The sequence below is a fragment of the Microtus ochrogaster genome, chromosome 16, assembly GCF_000317375.1.
Source record: "Microtus ochrogaster isolate Prairie Vole_2 chromosome 16, MicOch1.0, whole genome shotgun sequence".
In the NCBI taxonomy this organism is placed as follows: domain Eukaryota; kingdom Metazoa; phylum Chordata; class Mammalia; order Rodentia; family Cricetidae; genus Microtus; species Microtus ochrogaster.
The window spans coordinates 31710094-31727460 of NC_022018.1; the positions used below are offsets into that span (position 1 = coordinate 31710094).

At 40.2% G+C, this 17367-nt stretch overlaps 1 protein-coding gene across 2 annotated transcripts in view; it reads left to right on the plus strand.

The window, feature by feature from the left end:
- The window catches only part of Dcdc2 (doublecortin domain containing 2), a 156237-nt gene that overhangs the window by 32463 nt on the left and 106407 nt on the right, over positions 1 to 17367 (plus strand). For both annotated transcript variants that reach the window (XM_005354984.3, XM_026782837.1), the window contains exons 4-7: positions 8964 to 9040; positions 9164 to 9295; positions 14058 to 14204; positions 16746 to 16800. In XM_005354984.3, coding sequence (XP_005355041.1) covers positions 8964 to 9040; positions 9164 to 9295; positions 14058 to 14204; positions 16746 to 16800 — 411 coding nt within the window. The remainder of the gene's footprint in view (positions 1 to 8963; positions 9041 to 9163; positions 9296 to 14057; positions 14205 to 16745; positions 16801 to 17367) is intronic.

Here is a 17367-nt window from a genome sequence, read left to right on the forward strand (position 1 = left end):
TATATATATATATCCTTTGAAACATAGAAGGTCATGAGATAAAACAACTTGGTGTTGTAGTCTTCTGAAATGCTAATATTTGATTTTATTTTCTGAAGTCTTAAAAAGCACAATAGTACAAGAAAAAACATCTTTACTATATCAAATAGATTGTTGAATATGGTATTCTTTAAGAAATTCTCAGCCCTGGGGCTGAGTTATGACTCATTGACTAAGGGCACACTCCACTCTTGCAGACAAACTGAGTTTGGTTCCCAGCACTCATAGTAGATGGCTTACAAGTGTCATGCCAGCTCCAAGGGGTTAGTACCCTCTGTGGACTCTTGTGGGCATCTGTACTCATACACGCACATACCCACACACACGTGCATATATACACAATATAGAAATACAATCAATTTTTAAAAAGAAATACCTGACTTTAGAAGAGAATATATTATTATCTATGAAAATTAGTTGAGAAAATGGTCCTGATATATCCCCTATTCTGTCATTGATGGAAGCATTTGGATGGACTCGGTTAACATTCAGGCAGTGTGCTTTCCAGTCTGTTCCTGTCTTTATACCTAAACTGGGTTTCTTGTTAATGGTGTGCAGTTGAGTGTTATTTTCTTATGCTGTCTCTTTGATTCTGCCCTTACTTGGAGTTTGTAATTCATTCATATTTAGTGAGGTATAGGCACAATTGGATCTAAGTCCATCATTTGCTTTTGTTTGCTTCATGTTCTTTCCTGCTTTCTCTAGGTTCATCAGACATTTGAAATATTTAATTTTTATCTCTATAATGGATATTTAGTTATGATATTTGAGATCTGAATAATTACTTTAGTGCTTGTAACATGTATCTTTAATTTTAGTTTGCTTTTAAGTAATATTCTCTCAGACCCCAAAGAACTTTACAATAGTGTATGTAATTCCATCTACCTTCACTCATACCTTTGCATTCACATTAAATAACTTGCCTCTAGTAATGTATTGAGCAACTTTATGAGTCATTATTTTGCTTTAAAACATTGTTTTAAAAAATAAACATTACAGTTGTTACTTTTTTTTAACAGCTTTGAAATAGCTGGTACATTTCTTTCCAGTGTTCTCTATGCTTTCATGTACACCCAGGCTTCTTTGTTTCTAAATATTTCCATTATCTGTCTGGAAACTTCCATCATATATTTTTTTAAGTGTGGCTCTGTTATCAATTCTTTTGGCTTTGGCTTTTTGTGTGTATCTCTGTGTGTGTGTGTGCACGTGCTCAGAAATGTCTTTATTTCACTTTTTATTTTATATAACATTAATGGAACTAACTTAATTTTTTTTTGCATTTATTTATTGATGTGTGTGTGGTATGTATGTGTGTGTGCATGCACACGTGTTCTGGTAGTTACATGGAGTTGGTTCTCCTCTTCTAATCATGTGAGTTCAGGGATCAAACTGAGGCTGCCAGGTTTGTGCAACAAGCACTGTTACCAGCAGAGCAATCTCTTGGAATCTTTGTTTCTCAGGTATATTCTGCTATGCCTAGGTTGGTAAGTCTATGTAATAAGTTCTTCATTTCAGATATTCTGTTTTTGCTTCGAGAATTTTTATTTGTTTCTTTTTGGAGTTTGAGTTTATGATCTAGACCTCTCCATTTGATATGCTTAACCCTTTGTCACCAAGCTGTTTAATGTATTTATAACAGTAAAAACCTTATTTGCTCATCTCAATATCATGGCAATGTCTGGCTTGATTTGTTTTTCCCTCTGACAGTAGACTCTGTTTTCCTCTTTATCTAAATTGTTTTGCTGTGTTGTATAGAGGTCACATTGTAAAACATTTTTTTTTTATGTGTAGGAGCTGAAAATAGAAAATACTTTTCCTAAGAAGAAATTATCCCTGCCTCCTCTGTGGGATGCCAGGGAAAGGGGCTGGTCTTTTCACAGCCCACAGCTGGTTTCAGTACAGGCTGCAGATAGCTTTACTTGCCTTCTCTAAACCAATGCTTTCAAACGTTACAAAGGTAAAATTAGGACTTCTCTTAGGGTCTGGGAATTAATCCTCATGAGATTTAGAGATGTCTCTTGACAGTTGTTCCAACTGTTAGCCCTATATGTCACCGGAGAATCTATTACCTAGCCCCACCTCCAACCCTCTGTGCCATGGGGTTTCTATCTCTGCTTCTTCACCTTGCTCCTAGCTTTTGTCATACTTCTGCACACTGAAGAAAGCTCCCGGTGAAGAAGCCTTTGTTGGTGGTGAGGACTTAGCACGTCCTAGTCTTCTCGACAATGCCAACCCGGCCTCTGGCTGACTCACTACAGAAGGTTTGTCATCCTGGCGGTGCAAGCAGCCCTAGATTCCGTCTCACTTAGAACCCATTCTCTCTAGAATTCACGTTGTCTAGATTTCTTTGAAATGTAAACTCTCTAATGTGCTTTTAAAAATGCCTTTCAGCTTTCCTTGTTTTGGCAGAAGCAACTGTCTCCTATAATGAAATGTCAAAGCAGGAATAAGCCTGTTTCTTACGTTTTTCTCATAGAGCATCCTCTGGGAAAGGCTGTGCTCAGTCTTCCATTCTTATTGTAGTCTTTTCTTTTCAGGTGTCATTTTCAGGTTGTGCACTCTGAGCATTTCTGTGATGGATGGTTTATCTGTTAAGTTTAGGAACTGTTTGCAGAATGAAATACCTATCTTGTGATAGAGGCCCTTTCCAAAGCCACTTATCAGCCCGTGGTCAGCAGGAGAGCAGCTCCGTCCTGTGGAGTGTGTGCTCACCGTACCACTTGCTTTTAGCCGTTCTTTATTCCATTCAGAGCAGTGCTATTGGGATAATGAATGATGACAACCTCTACTTTTCTTTTCAGAAGTGGTTGTCAGGACAAAGTCTGGTGCCTTATGTGTCCCAGACAAACTCTGCTATTGAGTTACACCCTGGATGCTTTTATTTTTTCTAGAGTCTCACTGTGTAGCCCTGGCTGTCCTGGAATTCACTCTGTAGACCAGGCTAGCCTTGGACTCACAGAGATCCACCTGCCTCTCCAGAATGCTGGAAGTAAAGGCTTATGCCACCACCATGCCCAGCCCCTGAATGATTAAAAAAAAATCTCTTTAGGACTATTTATACTTGGATATGTCTGTAATGTTGATTCTTAGGTAAATGATTTCCTACTATTGGGTCTTTAATTTTTTTGGATCCCTTATCAAAAAGGGTGAGAAATGATTAAATATTTTGCAAAGAACTTTGTCCCCTCTTTGATGCTGGGTGATTTTTCAAAGTAACAAAGTTTCCTCAAAAATTTTTGAGATCCCATTTTCTATAAATATCTATCAGAAAGAAAGCAGAAACCTAGTGCATGTTGGCCTACACTTGGCAAATGGTTAACATTAGTGCATTAGTTTCTCTAAATAGACTGTTTTATGGACTATCTTAAAATCTGGCATTTTAGAAAGTTATTGAAATCTGTGCCCTTAAACAGTGCAAGGAGTTTCTACAGGAGGTAAGCACTTACTGACTGTGAGGGTCCATTCTGCAGCTTTGTTCCCTTGGGTTTGTAGGCTGACTTTGCTTTTCTTGGTACAGGATTGGAAAGGTGGCAAGTGCCAGGTAACAGCAGCTCCAGGGAGCAGCAAGTGTGTGCAACTCACTGTGGCACTTAGTTCCTTCCCCAAGCAGTTCTTTGGCTGACTTAGCAGAATCATTCAAACTCCTCTATATCTATTTGTAGTACGAATAGTAAAAACCAAGAGACAGACATTGGGGTTTTAACCTGAAGATCAGAAAAACAAAGCAGTCAAGCCACTAGGGAGCTCTTACCTCTAAGAAATTCTCCGACTGAAAAGCGAGCAAGTTTCTGTCTCATCCCGCCTTACATTCCTCTCTAGATTAAAGGCATGTGATTCTCTAGTACTGGGATTAAAGGTGTGAGCCACCACAACCTAGAACTGTTTCTGCATTGATCTAGTGTAGCCCAGGGTGGCCTTGAATTCACAGAGATCCATTTGCCTCTGTCTCCCAAATCCTGGGATCAAGGTGTGTGATACCACTGCCTGGATTCTAGTGGCTTAGTTTTACCTTCTGGTCATCAGGCAAGCTTTATTTATAAAACATAACTAAAATATCACTAAATCTATTGGTTGATTGATTGACAGATATAGTATCTACTTAACCTGTACATCTAATCCATTCATCTATCTATCTATCTATCTATCTATCTATCTATCTATCTATCTATCTATCTATCTATCTATCTATCAGTTATCCATCTATTATCTATTCATCAATCATATATTATTTAGCTATCATCTATTTCTATTATCTATATACTTTTAAACTGCCTTCTATGCTTATCTATCTATCTATCTATGCATCTATTTATCATCTTTCTATCTGTCTGTGTGTCTATCTAATCTACCTACTTTTCATCTAGCTATCTCTATCACCCAACTACCTATTTATCATGTACTTTTCCTCCCTCCCTCCCTTCCTCTTTTCCCTCCCTCTCTTTTCTCCCTCCCTTCCTATCATTTATCTGCCACCATCTATTCTCTTCCATGTACCTTTTACTTACGGGCAGAAATGAGAACTTGGTCAGAATCATACGCCTGTCTTTCTCTCATTCAACTAACCCACTTCTCAGTGTGTTAGGAATTTTGTCTTCTTTTAGTCCTTGGGTGGCGACATGTGAGCCTCTGGGGGACATCTCACACTAACCTATAGTTGCACGATAGGGTCCAGCTCTAGTTTCTCCTCCCTAATTGTGTGTTGTTACTTACTGAATTTCTTCCCACTCCTTCCATCCCCAGCCATATCCTTACTAGTCTCTCACGACTGCTGTTCTACTTTGTTCTACAAGAATATTCCTTCCCCAAACCAACGAGTGGTGCCAGTGTATTTGACTTGGTTTCAGGTACAGGTTACACGCTGAACCTGCTCAGGCTCACCTGTGTGACCTACCCTGCTTCACAAGGTGGGAGTGGGAGCTCCTTAGCCTCTAGCCCTGGTGTGCATACCTTCAGACTCAGTATAAAGACACGTCACATCATTCTCATGCTAAATGCTGTCTGTGCCAAAGGCCAAGGGGAAGCGTGTGCTTATAAGAGGATTGATAAAATGATAAGAACTCTTATTTACCATTGTCTCCCATTACCAGGGTCATAATATAGATGAGCACTTGACCAACACTCCTCCCAATCAGAGCTCTGGAAAGCCCCCACTCCAGTTGATTTGGTTTGTTTTGAATTTAGATGTGATGTTATTGAAAATGCTAATTAGAAGCATGCATGATATGCTGGATATGGTGGCATGCTCCTGTTACTCCAGCACTTGGAAGGTAGAGGTAGGCAGATCAGTAGTTCAAGGTCAGTCTTGGCTATATAGCAAATATGAGGATAAGCCTAGGCAACATAAAAACCTGTCTCAAAACAAGAACAAAAAGATAATTATTTAAAAATTAAAAATTGATTTAATCAGTGTTTTTTTATTGATTTTTAAATTCAGATATATTACTTTATTTTTCAGATACTTTTATTGGTCTGTTGGAAAATGACAATGCAGATTTAGTTAGTATCACTGGGGTTAAATGTAATTAAGATTAGTCTTCAATTTAGATGGCTAATCATGAAACCTTGGTGGAGATCTTGGCCATACTGAAAATAGCCATGTATAAAATAATGGCTATTCGTACTAATGCTGTGATTTTTTTCAACTACCAACTTTTATATTCAGAATAAAGTTAGAGTTATAATGTATGTATTTATTTCTCTAAATTACTAAAGTGAAATAATTTAGACGAGAACTTTAAAATAATTGATATAACTTACTTATTTTTATCTTTAATTTAACAATTCAACAAGGTTTCAAACTACCAAGAGTGTGTGGTAAGACCTATACAGGCTGAAAACGTGTCAACTGATGTAGTGTGTGTTGACTGCATTACTGAGTTACACCGAGAGCAAGTAAAGCAACAGGAATTGGTGATTGCAAACCAAGTCGATAGGACACACTAAGGTGACAATAAGTGCTATGGGAAAGACAAGATAGGGCAGCAGAGAACCATGGACACCCCAGCAGGAAGGAAGTACAATTGTGGTGGGGGTTGTGGAAGAAAGGGATTGTGAGAGACACAGCAGGAAGGCCTGTCCCTCACCTGGGTGCAGATTCATTCACACTTAGCTGGCAGGGACCTAAGAGCAAGCAAGAAGGCTATGAAGATTTGCTGTTGTCTAAGAATTGCTTAAGCCCCAGCCCTGTCTCAGATAGTACTGTTTGTGTGTTAACTCCAGGTTTTTTATGAAGTGTATGAGCTAAGCAAAGGAAGAGACTCTTCAGGTCAATTTGATCTTGTCATAAATATCATCCATTTAAAAAACCATGTATCCTCTATTTCACAAAATTCCAAGTTCTCCTGTTTGATTGTGTGGATAAATATATATTTTTGTAAGTTGCTTTTGGCTGTGATGTTTCTGATAGCACTAGAAAGCACATTAGTATAATGGAGGCCCTCACCCCCAAACTGTAAGTGCTGTCATTGGTACTGCAGCAGCAGCTGCAGCCACTGCCTGAGAAGAAAGGCAAATGATGGGGGCATAGTGCAGTCAAGCCTTGAGGAGGAAGTAAAATTTCAGTTGGAGAAATGGGGAGGATATTTTAGGCAGAGGGATGAAGTGAGCAAAAGCACAAGTAGACACAGGGCACGCCTTAGGGACAGTGGCAAGCTATTTAGATGAAAGCACACAGCTTAAGGGGACAGAGCTTTGCCAGGAGACAAGGGCTGATGACAGAAGAGCCTGGTCCAGGACCGTGATGGAGAGTTGGGGTCCCAGTAGTACAGATGGAAACCATATAGTAGAATACTGAAGAGAAGACAGGATGGGAGTTGGTGTCACACGAAGGATGGAAAGTGGGGGGACTGCACTTGAGAAGGGTGTAAGGCAAAGGGAAAAACAAAATTACAGACTCCAGATGGAGAGTCTCAGCATTAGTGGAGCAAGTGCAGAAGGCTGGCGACAAAATTAAGATGGAGCACAGTCTTTCAAGGGGACAAAGGTCTTCTGAGGTGGATGGAAAAGGAGAAAGCATTGGAGATGTGGGAGAGCTGGGCTGTGGAAGAAAGGGAAGTAAAGACCTTTATGTCTATTGGCTGTGTGTGTGTGTGTGTGTGTGTGTGTGTGTGTGTGTGTGTGTGTATCATGAGATGTAAGTAAGGCCTTGAATTACTCATTATAAAGATAGAAACTAATCATTGTCATAATAAGTGAGTGGAAGGTTGGCAGAGCATTTCTAAGGTCTAGGGTGGTGATAAAAGCCCTTTTGTGTGTGTTTTCCACAGGGATATGTGGCTTTAACTGCACCCTACTCTCCAGAGGCAAAAGCAGATGGGGAGGGCAGGGGATGCAGGTCAGTAGAGTGCTTGCCTAGCCCTGGGTTTGGTTTTCAGTACTACATAAACTGGGCATGATGAGTCATGCCTGTAATCCCAGCACCTGGGAGTTGGAGACAGGAGGATAAGAAGTTCAAGGTCGTCCGTGGCTACCTAGTGAGTTTGAAGGGAGCTTAGGATAGAGATCTTTTGTAAAGAAGAGAGGGGGCAATCAGAGTCCCCTAGTTATAAGAGCTGAGGGGCCAGGGCAGTGATAGAGTGCCCGTGATGAACACAGGATGAGGCGAAGAGGAAAAGTTTTCTTCACAGATCAAGGTGGGACTTCAGGAGCTGGGAGCAGGTGTGCCAACAATGGGAGGAGAGATGGCAAGAAACAGCCCTGCAGTTGCAGGAGAGGGCTCTTCCAAAGTCGGGATTTTTTTCCCCCAGTGGCTAAGAACACTTGTTCTTTTTTTTCCTTTTTTTAAATTTATTTATTAAAGATTTCGTCTCTTTCCCGCCACCACCTCCCATTTCCCCCCCCCCCCCCAATCAAGTCCCCCTCCCTCCTCAGCCCGAAGAGCAATCAGGGTTCCCTGCCCTGTGGGAAGTCCAAGCAGCCCCCACCTCCATCCAGGTCTAGTATGTTGAGCATCCAAACTGCCTAGGCTCTTACAAAGCCAGTACTTGCAGTAGGATCAGAAACCCATTGCCATTGTTCTTGAGTTCTCAGTTTGAACAAAGTCGGGATTTTATAGGATTATTTGATTGTACTTTTCTAGAAGCATTGTTTAAAGAGTTGCTTTGATTTGTTTGTATCTTTGGCATAGATTGTAATAAGTGTGCCTAGCACTTAATGTAGATTTTTTTCTTTTTTTTTGGATTTTTCGAGACAGGGTTTCTCTGTAGCTTTTGGTTCCTGTCCTGGAACTAGCTCTTGTAGACCAGGCTGGCCTTGAACTCACAGAGATCCGCCTGCCTTTAATTTTTGGAGAGCTTCTTTGATGGTGTCTAATTATTGGTGAAGGGTGAATCTGGAGTGTGTGTCCAAGTGGAAAGAGAGCAAGGCTTTAACAGAGGCCTTGAAATGATCCATGTGAAATAATTATTTACAACTTTGCTGACTAAGCCAATTAAAAGATTTTATTCCCTTATCAATAAAGGTCCATCAGTAAGTCACACTAAGAGTGGCTTCATGTCTCTGAAGAGTCTGTTAGTGCCCAAGCTCAAGGATGTAGAGTTTTTAAAGACAAACCCCACAAAGACCAAGATTTATATCAAAATTAGATTAGAGTCCCAGAATAACCTGGAAACTTTCATTCCTGGCAGAGCATAGTAATTATTTTAGATATAGCATGTCAATATTTTTGCCTTTTTTACTAGTTATTTTAGTTTATTTAAATTATTTTAATTAATATATCTGGACAATGGTGAAGGCCACGGAAATCTCAAATGTGTTGCAAAGGTAGACCTGACCATTGTGTGAAGTGGGGTAGAGGACTGGGAACTGTCTAAACAAACACAAAATGGAGTCAGAACAAGGTGGTATTACCTTATTTCAGCACAAGTACCATCCTGTTTATCCTTTAGAAAGTTGGTGACTTTTTCCCTCTTGCTTTGCTTTTGAAGGTGAAGCCAGTCATCCACAGCAGGATCAATGTGTCTGCCCGTTTCAGGAAATCACTGCATGAGCCTTGCACCATTTTGTAAGTTGGAGCCCTTTATATTTCAGGGTAGAATTAATTGACTATGTGCTTTCCTTGGGGGTTGGAATTTGAATGTTATAACAGTTTTCAGATGCATTGTCTGTTTTTCCTTTTCTTCCACAGTTTGATTGCAAATGGAGACCTCATAAGCCCAGCTTCTCGACTCCTCATCCCTAGAAAAGCTTTAAATCAGTGGGATCACGTACTACAGATGGTCACAGAAAAAATAACTCTTCGGAGTGGAGCTGTCCACAGGTGTGTCATAGCACTTCCCACAGTGGGGATGGTTTGGGAATCCTCGAAGATGTTCCCATGGGCTCTGTAGTCACTGATTCCTAGATTTGAAGTTAGGCTGACCCTGTTAAACTTAATGTGCCTCAGTTTCTTTATATGAAGACTATGATATATAATGGCACTTTAATGGGGTTTGTTTCTATCAGTCTGTGGCATGTTGGAAGACATTAAGAGATTTAACCTGCTTTTGCTATTTTAGTGCAGAGTAATAAACAAGCATCATTCTACGCTAAGAGAAAGGGACTTTTTGGCCCCTACCAGCTTCTTTATTGTTAGTTGATTGTTCTTTCCCCAGGGAGGCAAGACTGTTTATTCAGGGGTTTAAACTGTTTGTCTCAGGCAAAAATGTCTGATGCTAGAAAGAGGAGATGAGCTTCAGGAGGAGACAGGTGAGGGAGGATAAGTGAGATACTCCAAAATTAAAACCAAAAGCATAGTATAGCCTATGAAGTTATTACTTAGGGTATTATTTTTACTACATTTATTTACTTATTTATGTTTGTTTTTTTGTGTGTGTGTCTGTGTGTGAGTACATATGGAGGCCAGAAGACAACCTTTGGAAGTCATTTCTCTCCTTCCACCATGTGGGTCTTGGTTGTTAGGCTTCTGGCAAGCGCCTTTACTCACTGAAGTCTCTCACTGGCCCTGAAATGATCCCTTTAGGCAAGCTAATTTATATCTTTTTTTTTTCTGATGGAAGATTACAAATAACAGAACGCATTAAAAGCATATATGTAGTGCTTGTATACGGAGACACACCTACACACTCACATGTGTCCCCAAATCCAAGCAGTTCTCTCAGTACCTACCTCCTTCTCATTCCTCCTGATGCACCATGCACACCATACATGTGTGCCCATTCACACACACACACACACACACACACACACACACACTTACCAAAGCACAGCTACTGCTTGAACTAAATTCCCAAATGACTGCATATCATGTCCTTCAGTTGAATGCATGTTTATATATTATCTTAATAGTTTTATCAACACTGAAAATATAAGTATAAATTGTTTCAATTTAAAATAACGCTTAGCATATGACAAAAATTCAAGTAGTGCAGAAAGTGTAAATTTAAAGTATTTCTCCCATTCAGATCCACTATCCCTTTCCTGAGTAGTTTTTGTACCCTAGAAATCAGAACTACAAATATTCTATGCTTGTACAAGTATATGCACTGCTAGTTTCCCCTCCCTCTTCTCTCCCTTTCTCCTCCTTTCCCCCATTTCTTGTGTGTGTTTGTAACACAGGGATCAGAGAAGGATGCTGTGTACTGTGATTTCCACTTTGCTAAGAGCCTTTCTTGAACCCAGAGCTACACTGGCTTCCAGAAAGCCCTGTTGGTCCTCCTGGCTCTGTCCTTGTTCCTCAGTATTAGGGTTATAGACACACACAAAATATGTACTCAGGAGGCAGAGACAAGGGGTTTCTGGGGCTTGCTGGATGTCAGCCATATTAGCTCCAGACTCAATTAGAGATTATTCAGATGAATAAGATGGAGAGTGACAGGTAGATCAGGACACCGCACAACTCCCTCTGACCTTTACTTCAAGGTTGCCTATGGCAAGTCTGCCACTCCACATGCTCATAGCATCACACGTATATTTCACTCACACACGCAAGTTCCATTGTTTCTTGATTTTTCTTTATTTGGTATACAGTACTGTATGATTTCCCCTTCCATTCTAGGTATTTTTATAATCACTTTACATTTTAAATGAATTAGCTCAGCATTCTTATGAATTAAATAGTGTTATTCTCTTTTGATAGACATGACATATGAGACCCAGAGAGGAAAGTTACATGTCCAAGATTAAGCAGACACGGGGTAGCGTGGCAAGCCTAGCAGGCAGTCTGGAGCTGATGCTCTTAGCTAATTTCTAAATAAACAATATGTGTTTACATTCCATTTTGCATGATCTATCATGATCCTTGCACATTTGTCTTATTGGTTTTCAATCACACATTGTGTATTAGAGAAGTTGGTCTTGTGTGTGTGCGCGCGTGTGTGTGTTTGCATGTAAGTTTCAAATGTGTTTCCAGTTTGCATTTTCTTTATTTGGTTTGTATATAAACATCTTGAGTTTTCAGTCTTTCTTTGTGTTCACTAATTTTATCACTAGCTCCAATCTTCCTGACTCTGGGATTATAAAAATAATTTTATGTTGTTTCATCTTGTGCTTTTAACTTTTATTTAAACCTTAGCCATTTTCTGGTTTATTTTGATTTTAGTAGAGAAATCAACATCACTAATTATGCATAGTTTTAAAAATATATAGGCTTCTCTTTTGACATCTGCATACATTCTGACTTTCCCAACAAATAATATAAAGTATACAAAGATATATACAGACCATCTCTTGTCTAAATGTATCTTTTCTTATAATTGAACAAATTCTTAGGTGGAAAAGAGTAGATATGCAAGCACTAACAGAAATAAAAATACATGTTCCCCATACACATGAATAATTTAGAGAAATTAATTTTTTTTCTTGAAACAAGGTCTCACTTTATAGCCTTGGTTTATCTGTAACTTACTCGGTACCCTCAAACTCTTGGCAATTCTCCTGTATCTGTCTCCTGAGTGCTATGATCTCAGATGTGAGCTAATATATTCAATTGAGAAATTTAATGATTAATTCAATGGTAGACTTGGTGCTTCTCACTTGGGAGAGCCCACTCTCTCTTCATAGAATATTGATAACTCTTTGTGTTATTCATCAGTATATTTATTTAACAGTAGAACATATCTTATTTAATAGTAGAATACATCTTTCTGTTATATATCAGCATATTAATTTGCTGATAGCATCCACAGATAAAACTCCCTTTTCATGATTCCTGTGCTTTGAGACAACAGAAGGAAATAGGTCATCAACAGAAGTTATATTGAAGAAGAATGATAAAATCACAGGTTAGAATTTACACAGTAGCTCTGTCTACCTGCCTATTAAACAAGCCAGCTCTTGGCTGGGAGATCTTGGAGTCCAGATCTTTTCATTTCTAGTGTAACATTTGATTTGGATCTATTTGGAGGAAAGAGGGTGAAGAATGTCTGACTGTCTGGCTCTTGACCAGTGGTTTTCAGCCGCATGTGATTTTAATTCCAGGGGACTTGCATCTGTGTCTGGAGCCAGTTCTGGTGAGCACAATTGGGCCTGTGAACAGCACTCCTCCATCTAGTGGAGAGGGACTGGGGTGCTTCTGGGCATCTTTAATAGACAGGGGAGACTCTAGGGTACTTGTGATCAGTCTACAATAGGCAGGGGAGAGTCTGGGGTACCATTGAGTACCCTTTGATGGACAGGACAGCTTCCCTGATGGACAACTGGCTGGCCACAGTGCCTTTGTTTCAGATTGGTGGTCTCGATGAAGTAGGCTAAGCAGAAATCGGGGTTGTGTTCCTACTTAGATTTATGGAGTTGGAAATACCACATTATAGAAAAATGTTAACATCTGCATGCTAATGGAGAACTAATACTTTCCAGGCTTTTGTTAATATTTTTAGTGTTCTTTATGGCCAGCTGATAGATCAATGGACCCCCTTTTTTTTCTTCTCTGATACAAAGTCTGTAGTCCTGGCTAGCTAGTCTGCAACTCACTACGTAGCCCAGGTTAGCCTTGAACTCATGATGTTTCTGCTTCAGCTTTTCTAGTGAAAGAAGGATTTTATTATTGTTATTCAACATTTTTAATATAAGGCATTTGAAAGTTTTTGTAACACATTATGTTGAAACGCTAGCAACTACTAGCGCTTGTTTATAATCTTCAAAATTACATTATCTTCCTGGTTTAGTTATCTGGTGGCCTACTTTCCTCTGTTTAAAAGAATTCCATAGATAATTTAAACCATCTAGTAAAGAAATCAGTGTTCTTACAATAAGTGACATATTAATTGCAGTTACAGCAGCAGTTTTACAGTAAAGGAGGCTCCATGAACCCCACAGCTCTGGGAGGGTCATGCTCACTCTCGTGCTTAGGCATGGCTAAAAAGGAGACACAAGCATGCATGCTATGCAGTTCTGCACCATTAGTGCTGGCTTGCCCCTGCCCTTCTTCCGTCTCACCGTCTTTTTTTCTTACCCAGTTCTGTTTGTTTGGCTGTAGTACCTTGGCCAGAGGCTGTCCTTAATAGAGAATGTGGCAGGAAACTTGGCCTACAAGTATACCAAGAAAATACATGGAAACAGTGTCGATAAACACATCAATCCGTCTTCCACGGAAGCTCAACTTCATTTAAACACTACATTCTGGGGCTGGTGAGATAGCTTAGTGGGTGTAGAGACTTCTTTGCTGCACAAGCCTGAAGAACTGTGATTCTTGGACAGAGAGAACCAGTTCCTGAATGTTGTCTTCTGACTTCCATCCACACTTAACCATGGCACACATGCCCTCCCCCTAAATAATAACAAATGAAAAGAAATACAGTCTAAACCAGTAACTTTCCCCTTTCCCCCCTAACATCTTCCTGTGGTATCAGAAGGGATTTCTGTGCTGGACTTCCAGGCTTATTGATGGTCCTGTTGATCCAGATAGTGCCCAGATCTCTGGTATGATGGGAGGTTCCTGTTGTATCTCTTGGCTTCACAGTCAGTAATTGGAAGAGTAACAGATGAACCAAGTCAAGAAAGGAGTGCCCTGTTTAGTTGGCATTCTTAAGCACCTCTCCAAATGGTTGTGGAAATTCTAATCATTGGCATTGGTATTTTGACAGGCTTTATACTCTAGAAGGAAAACTGGTTGAGAGTGGAGCTGAACTGGAGAACGGGCAGTTTTATGTGGCCGTTGGCAGAGATAAGTTTAAGAGACTACCTTACAGTGAATTGCTTTTTGACAAATCAGCAATGAGAAGGCCATATGGGTAAGTCCTTGTCTTTGCTCACTCACTCTCACTCTTTGAAGTAGCACTGGAGCAATGTCAGTGTAAAGGGAGGGGGATTAAGAGTGGGCAATGGGGGAAGAAAGGCCATTATGTCATGTGTTCCATCTATTTGAAATATATAAATGTAAGTGCATGATTGATAGTAGGTGTGATGGCACACACGATATTCCAAGCACAGAGGTGGAGGCAGGAGGATCAAGAGGTTAAGATAATCCTCAACTATGTAGTGAGTTCAAGACTAACCTTTCTCAAATACAAAGAAAAGAGTGTTTTCTGTAACCAATAGTCTTATTCATCAGTTAGAATAGATAGCATTCATGACTGAGAACTGTTGCATAAAACATACTGTTGGAATTTGTGAAAGATTCCCCACCAAAGCTCCATGATTGTGAAGAAGATAATAGACCATGTGCTCTCTGTATAAATCTCATGGGCATTTTAGAGTCTAGCAGTGAAGCCAGAACACATGAGTTTTTCAGTTGGTTTGGAGAGAAACTTACAGTTGTTTACACTCATTATAAATTTTATTTGCTTATCTTTTTGAGACAGGGTCTCTCATAGCCTAGACTGGCCTCTAACCTGCTGTGCAGCCCAGGCTAGCCTTGAACTCCTACTGTTTCTGCCTCCACCTCTGAGTTCTGGGATGATAAGCTTGCGTGGCCTTATCTGACCTCCAGCCCCTTTAGAAACCGTTAGATAGGAAAGCAGTGTAGTTGCCCTTACACAAACCGATAGCAAAGCTGAGTTCAGAGTCAGTGCCAAACTTTCAGACTTATGTGTATGTGTTTATTTGTATGTATGCACACGAAGGTCAAAGGTTAATGTCAAGTGTCTTTCTGGCTGTTCCCAACTTTATTATTTGAGACAGGGTCTCTCACTTAAACCACAGCTTGCTGATTCAATTTAAGGCAGCTTGTTCCAGGGATCCATTATCTCTGTCTCTTGAGCCCTGAGATTACAAGGCAGTCTCTGTGCCCTCTGAGTATTTTCATGGGTATTGGAGACTCAAATTCTAGTCTCCACACTTCTGTGGCAAGTCCTTTTCCCACTGAGCCATCTCCTCTGCAAGGCTTATGCTGTAGCTACTTGTGATGCGCTATGTTTGATTTTCCCCTGGAAACACCCTTTGTGAGGATGTCATGTATATCCATCCCAGCATCTGTGCTGCAGAGCCTTGAGCCATGGCCCTGGAGCTTTCTAGGTGGGTGCTGGGGATTCATCTCTGGTGTTCCGTACAGGCCCTCAGAATTGCCTCTTCATGACTGTCCTTTGCAGAGGCAGAGGGGGATATCACCCTATTCATTTGTATTTGCGAGGCTGATGGGGGTTAACGGAGGCTTTTAGTGAGTAGCAGAATGGGAAGTTAGGACTGCTGGGCCTGGACAGGAGCCCAGGCTTTCATGAACAGTAGAGTTGTGTGCCAACGGACTGGCTGCTGATTACCCAGTCCTTTAACAACTTCTGCTGAGCAGCACTGGGCACGTGGTACTAATGTAAAAACTGTGACTCACTCCGAGTCTTTCTCATAAACATTAATAAGGTTTACTGTTACATACATATTCTAATTTTAGAGACTTATTACGAGATGGATTCTTGCCCAATGGCACAGACATCTGAAACTTATGATAAAAAATTGTTATTATGTGGTAATGATTAACCTGTTTAAAAACTCTCTGAATATAAGCGCCAGTGCTTTTCATTCTTTTCCACCACAAGTGGACATAGTAGACATTAATTTTATAAGCAATTATTATAATTATTATTTTTGAGAGAGTATTTGTAACCTGGGCTAGCTTTGAACTTGATACCTGAGACTCTATTTCTAGATTAGGTGGAACCATGCTCAACAAATTTACTGCTTTTGACTCAATCTGGCACTATTGTTACTTAGCTTAAAAATGGTTTTTGACTTACAAATAGAAAATTTGGGAATTTAAATTAAAACTGTTTGCCTGACTTAGGGTTTCTGTTGTGAAGAGACACCATGACCATAGCAACTCTTAGAAAGGAAAACATTTAATTGTTGTTGACTTACAGTTCAGAGGTTCAGTCCATTATCATCATAGTAGAATTTGGTGGTGGGAAGACAGATATGGTGCTGGAGTAGTAGCTGAGATTCCTACAGCTTATAGGTAACAGGAAGTGATGTGACTGTCATATTGAGTGAATCTTAAGAAAGAGACCTCAAAACCCACCCCCATAGTAGCACACTTCCTCCAACAAGGCCACACCTACTCCAACAAAGCCACACCTCCTAATAGCAATATTATGGGGGCCAATTACATTCAAAGTGTTATAAAAACTTTTATTAAAAGTTTTTTATAAGCATTGGGTCAGATAATATTCAGGAAACCATTAGAAATGATTTGGAATGGAATTTTGAGGTTTTATGGAACTAACCACAAGGGTCAACTGACAAGGGCTTCTGGGTAGGGGCAGCAGGTTAGAATGCTTGCTGTGGGCATCATATATTATTTGTAACCAACGTTCACATGTCCAAACTGTAATTTGTTTCCACAGTCAGAAAGCTTCTTCTCTACCTCCCATGGTTGGATCGAGGAAGTCTAAAGGGAGTGTAAGTATCAGCAGCGTTCCTCATTAATGCTCTGTATCACTATAGAGCCATCCTTTGGGTTTCAATTAAATACACAGGAATATATCTCGCTACCTAGTGGCATATAAGCAACTATGTGAAACATTACTAGAGTTTCAGTGTCACAACTGAAGTCCTAAAGAAGAGCTAATGCTTTTAGAAGATAGAATCCAAAGTATTTTCCTTGTGGAAACATGATGCAACGTATGTTGTGGTTATGGTGTGAGAACCTTGACAGGTCAGAGTAGTGCTTGAGTAGTCTTGTTCTCTGTGTCTAACAAAGACCAAAAAGGAACTTTAGGTCAGAAGATGGCCACCCTCGGTTGTACTTCTCTGAAAAAATTAAGAATCATCCTAAATGCTCAGTTCAACCCCAGATGCTTGCTCTGGTCATTCCCTCACTGTTTATCACCTGATGGACTGATGATGTGCCCGTGATGTGGAAATCAGAGCCTTGCAATGGGTAGTTGATCTGCTGTCAGTTCAGTGTGCACCGTAGCTCATGCTCCAGTCTGCGCTGCAGCTCACCCCTAACCTCCAGTCTGCACT